The 5,703-nt window shown below is 41.7% G+C and overlaps 1 protein-coding gene across 1 annotated transcript in view; it reads left to right on the top strand.

Moving 5' to 3' along the window:
• Window positions 1-5,697, top strand: part of LOC104296088 (zinc finger protein 131-like) — a gene marked incomplete at its 3' end in the record, with an annotated part of 7,694 nt that extends 1,997 nt beyond the window's left edge. The window contains exons 3-4 of the mRNA XM_009895918.1: window positions 734-878; window positions 5,430-5,697. Coding sequence (XP_009894220.1) covers window positions 734-878; window positions 5,430-5,697 — 413 coding nt within the window. The remainder of the gene's footprint in view (window positions 1-733; window positions 879-5,429) is intronic.
• Window positions 5,698-5,703: the final 6 nt, after the last annotated feature.

Below are 5,703 nucleotides of genomic sequence, written 5' to 3'. Positions count from 1 at the left end.
CCCCCCAGTTTTATTGCTGAGCATGACATCATATGGTATAGAATATCCCTTTAGTCAGTTGGGGTCAGCTGTCCCAACTGTGTCCCCTCCCAACTTTTTGTGCACCTCCAACCTACTTGCTGGTAGGGCAGTGTGAGTAGAAAAGGCCTTGACTCTGTCAGCGCTGCTTAGCAGTAACTAAAACATCAGTGTGTTATCAAGGCTATTTTCAGCACAAATCCAAAACAGCCCCATACAAACCACTATGAAGACATTTAACTCTATCCCAGCCAAAACCAGTACAGGTAGTTATCACTACTGGAAAAATCTTCCCCTGAAGAAAAATTAAAAAGAAAAAGATGCCTTGGCTGGGGTGCAGTACTTGCCTGATGGGCAAGGAGCAATTTCCTGGAGCAATACTTCAGCTTCTGGTAACTTGATGCTCAGAGATTTCTTGAGAGGGAGATCATATTTTTATGTTTAAATTTATACTTTTTATTAATACAAACAGCTTTTTGTCCATCTTATCCTTCCTTTTATCTTTGTTGCGGCACGACTCTGTAGTTGTTCCAGATTCACATGTTTGTATAGTAGACTTTTTATTCCAACATGAGCCTTTCAAGGGTGACATCTTCACGAAACTGGCTGTCAGAGTACTGTGAGCAAAATGGTGACCAAGCAAGTGTGCAAGATTCATCAGATAGATAAGACTGAGGAATTGCTAAAAGAGGCTGTTTTTCTTGCGTGTAAACAGGTGTAAGTAACATGGCATTTCGTCACCTAATTGAGTTCACCTATACAGCAAAATTAATGGTCCAAGGTGAGGAAGAAGCAAATGATGTTTGGAAAGCAGCTGAGTATCTACAGATGTTAGAAGCAATCAAAGCACTTGAAATCAGGTAAACGCATAAGCCTCTTTTTCTTCCCAACACTGAAATGTAAAGTCTTAAGAATCCTTTTACGAGAGCTGGCTGCCAGTATTTTGCAGTGCTGTTCTTTATCCTGGAACCTCCTAAACTTTTGTGGGACTGTATACTGTTCTACTATAAGATATGGGTCAGAATTACAAAGGCTAAAAAATGAACGTTGCATTCTTTGGGCTGGAACTAGATGACAAGTGACGTGGCTGGTAAATGCTGCAGACATTGAAGGGCTGTGACTTTGTGGTAACTAATACCAGGTCTCTGTGCTATCTGACTGCCCACACCTGATTGAGAGCTGGGTGTAAAGTGACGATGTCTCTCAGGTAGTTAGACCACATTAACAAGTTTGTGCTGGTGTTTCAATTTCATGCAGCTTTCTGCTTTCAAGAGAATAGGCAGTGATTTTAAAACTTCTTGGTGCAAAATTAATCTCTCAAACTTCTTGAACAAATGTAATTGTTATAATCGGTTTTATATGGGGATCAGTACTTAATCAAATGTTACTGTGGCACCTTTTATCTGATATGAGGAACTGTATTCTATTACCAAACTCCAACCTGAGAAAAGCAGGTGCCATTCCCATCATGCTGTTTTTCTTCCCCTTCCTTCCCTTTCACAAAGTGCTGTCATGTTCTCATTCCATCTGTATGCTACACTGTTCTTCTGTCATGAATCAGAGGGAGGGGCAATAAATGCCTCCCAGCATCACAATTATCCTCGCCTTCTCTTCCAGACCTGCTGAAAGTTATTTGTGCTCAGGGAGTTATTTGTGCTCAAGGAAAGACTGTTGCTTCCTCTTTATCTCCCCATAGACACACTAGTTAAGGAGAGTGGCATTGACCCCGAGTTCCTCTAGTAGCCAGATAATTTAAAAAAAAAAAAACAACCCCAAAACAAAAAAAAAAACCTAAACCAAAGAAAACCTCCATGATGTGGTTGTCGCGGATGGTAATACTTGATACGGTTATGATTTAGCAGCCATTCAAAATTTATTAATGATTTAAGGTAGATCAAGAGGTTGAATTTTAGCAGCACTTAATCATTAACCGATTTAAAGGTTTACAAAGTGATTTAACAAAATAACTAAACAGCGACTTAATTACAGATTTGAAGATGGCAAGATTCACACTAAGGTATCCCAAATCAATACATATACGTGTGAGCAAAAGCACAGATCTCAAATTAATACATATATACATAAGCAAAGCATATAAGTGTACACACACACACAGAGGTCTCTGATTGTTAGAATCAGGAATTTCTTAACAGCAGGTGACTCTAACAAGCCAACAGGTACCGTTTTTAAATCCTACACGTGCATGGACAGACGGAAGAACAACCATAAAGCTAATGTGTATATCGCAAACATATAGGTGGAGAGGTGGATGGAAGAGAGGCTAGCCTATAGTCAAAATTTCCCTTTCTGAAATTTAGGGTAAATACTCACAATGCATCGCTGTTACTCAACGGGTGGTAGTTGAGGCTCAAGAGAGATTCTCTCACCCTGGTCTCAAGGTGTCAACCTGAGTGGCGTCCCAACTCAGGGGAAATACTGGCCACAGCCCGTTGCAATCCAGAAGAGCTCAAAGGGTCTTTACTAGAATCGCTACTTGTAGGATCTGAGATAATTGAGTTTTGTCAGGTACTTTTCCACTCCGGCCGAGCTTGGACAATGGCATATTCTGGTACTTTCCACCGGTTACACAAGCCCAGAACTTACTAGGTCTTGGGGTCCTGGTATCCCCCTCTGTGGCCACGATCCATATGTTGTCAGGAGTGACCGATTATAGTTATTATTTTCAAATAGTAGGAGCCATAGGAAACAGGTACATAAAGGGTTGCCATAGTGTTCTAGTCTGTTGCTCTCCATCTTTTTTTCTTTCATGTTAGACCATTATGTATTGTTCTGGTCCATTGTATTATGTGACCTAGGTGGGGAAGAAATCGTGCCAAGTATTGAGAGGCCTAAGGGTGGGGTGGGGGGGTGTTGCACCACCACAATGGTACACTGGAAACTTGGTTTTCAACATCAGTGTTGACTTTTTTGAATCAACTTATTCTGTGGATTGGTAGCAGAGCTGAATAAGTATGTGGGGGTTTTTAATAGGAAAGATGGGATTGTGCATTTCTAGTCTTACCCTTCAACCCCACCAATGCTCTTTTTTTGACTTTATTAAGATTAAGCATGGTATCACCAAAAGAGCTTTTTTTTTCTCTCCATTCAGGAAAAAAGCAGACCTTTGCTGCTTGAAAAATTTAAAAGACACTTGAAACTGAAAAAATATGTTCTAATTGGTATCACTTGAGTCTGTGTACACTGGTAGAGCTGTTGAACCAGAGTTCAGATCAGTCTGTCAAGCTAAACTGTCCAGCCTGCAATTATTTCCCACTGTTGTATAATGTTATGCAGTTTGTTGGTTATGTATCACTAGTAGATGCTGTAATTCTCATGTTACAAGGAAACAAATGTTTTGCTTAACAAACACACATGCAAGCCAGTCTATTTAGAGTTATTTCCATTGTTAATTTTTAATTTTTGGTGGGGTTTTTTTTGGTTAGAAAACCAAACTTGAGTAACACTGTCAGTCTTGGTTTTCTCCTCCACAGTAGGAGGGAGAGCCACACAATGTGCTCAAGGACAGTAGTCTCCTCTGCTGAGCAGACTATTATTTTGGTACGTGATCCTGGAGCTCTTTGCAGTAATGTGCAAAGTAACTGTCACCTTCTAGACATCAGAAATCCAAGCTAGATGAAACTATAAGTTTAGCTGCTCTGCCTTCATGTATCTGAATATAGTAAGGTGCAATTTAATCACAGAATGGTAGGGGTTGGAAGGGACCTTCAGAGATCATCTAGTCCACCCCCCCTGCCAAAGCAGGTTCACCTAGAGCAGGTTGGACAGGAATGCATCCAGGTGGGTTTTGAATATCTCCAGAGAAGGAGACTCCACAACCTCTCTGGACAGCCTGTTCCAGTGCTCTGTCACCCTCAAAGTAAAGAAGTTTTTTCTCATGTTGAGATGGAACTTCCTGTTTTCCAGTTTGTGCCCCTTGCCCCTTGTCCTGTCACTGGGCACCACTGAAAAGAGTCTGGCCCCATCCTCTTGACACCTGCCCTTTAGATATTTATAAGCATTGATGAGATCCCCGTCAGTCTTCTCCAGGCTAAACAGACCCAGGTCTCTCAGCCTTTCCTCATAAGAGAGGTGCTCTATTCCCTTGATCATCTCTGTAGCCCTCTGCTGGACTCTCTTCAGTAGTTCCCTATCCTTCTTGAACTGCGGAGCCCAGAACTGGACACAGTACTAAATAAGCTGTATCGTGCATTAGGTCTTTAGCCATGCATCTCTGCCAAATGACATACAGATACTGGAGAAAAACCTTCTCTCTCCTATTACTAGAAAACCTGAAAGTGATAGGGAGTAGGTTACATAAAAGGATTCATCGGGCTGTAAAGGAAGGTAAAATTACTCAGTCTGATTTGAGGGGAAGATAGCCACTCATTTTCAAAACTGATAATCGGTGGTAAAACCTCCAGCATGTAAGTGGATAATCGTGAGGGTGTGACTTGAAAGCATTGTCCCACTCAGCTCTGTCTTTGTTTGAGATGGGATGCTTTCCCTGACATAGAGAGAAAGAGGGTTGTGTGTTTATGGTTCAAGAAGAGGAACAGAGCTGGGAGGTGTGTTTAAGCCCAGAAAATCAAATTAGAATACTCTTTCCACATCCCAGTAGCTTACTTAATTTTTTTATATTTTTTTTAACCTTAGCTGTTAGTTGTGTGCTTTCCTGAAGTACAAGATGTTATAATAATCATTGTGTGGTCACAGCTGTAGTGTTTTTTAACAAGCTGTAAGCGCTGCAGGCAAGTGCATCCACTCCAGAGCTTAACAGGAGAATAGCGTAGGAAGGACTTGAATCTTCTGAGTAGGCAGGCCAAAGAACTCCTTCCTTTGGGGAAGTTTTCTTTCCAAGTACAGAATTTCACAAGTTTCTTAGATAAACCTATGTCATTAGGCTAACTGGCCATCTTCTTGACAGGTGGTGTGTATCGTTAAAGCAAAGGTATTTAAAACACTTTAGTAACCTTATGTCAAAGGCTCCACAGCTTTAACCATGCTATTCTACAGCTCTAAGGAGTATAGATTAAGGACAAAGTAGCTTCTGAAATGCGTATTGAGGCCCCGTATTGAAAGGCCGCAATGAGGTCTCCCCGGAGCCTTCTCTTCTCCAGGCTGAACAACCGCAGCTCCCTCAGCCTTTCCTCATCGGAGAGGTGCTCCAGCCCTCTGATCGCTTTTGTGGCCCTCCTCTGGACCCACTCCAACAGGTCCATGTCTTTCCTGTGCTGAGGGCTCCAGCGCTGGACACAGTACTCCATGTGGGGTCTCACCAGAGCGGTTATGTGGTCATTCATCATTCAGCTTCTTTGAGAAACAGCTAGTGAGCATTTAATGCTGAGTATCAGGCAGGAATTGTTATGTATGTGCTTATAGATCTTAACTATGTTTCTGCAAATGCTTTTCAGGAACAAAGAAAATTCATCACCCTTAGAATCAAATCAAACACAAGATAAAAATAAACCGAAAAAGAGGAAGATAGCTGAAACCTCCAACGTTATCACAGAAACACTGCCATCTGCAGAATCGGAGCCTGTTGAAATTGAGGTTGAGATTGCAGAGGGGACAATTGAAGTCGAAGATGATAGCATCGAAACGCTTGAAGTAGCTTCTGCAGAGCAATCTATAAAGTACATACAGAGAACGGGTACATCGGATGAATCTGCTTTGGCTCTTTTGGCA

This window comes from Charadrius vociferus, unplaced genomic scaffold (genome assembly GCF_000708025.1).
Source record: "Charadrius vociferus isolate BGI_N301 unplaced genomic scaffold, ASM70802v2 scaffold492, whole genome shotgun sequence".
Taxonomy (NCBI): Eukaryota; Metazoa; Chordata; class Aves; order Charadriiformes; family Charadriidae; genus Charadrius; species Charadrius vociferus.
The sequence above is the reverse complement of the archived record's forward strand: the minus strand, read 5'-3'. Positions and strand labels throughout refer to the sequence as shown.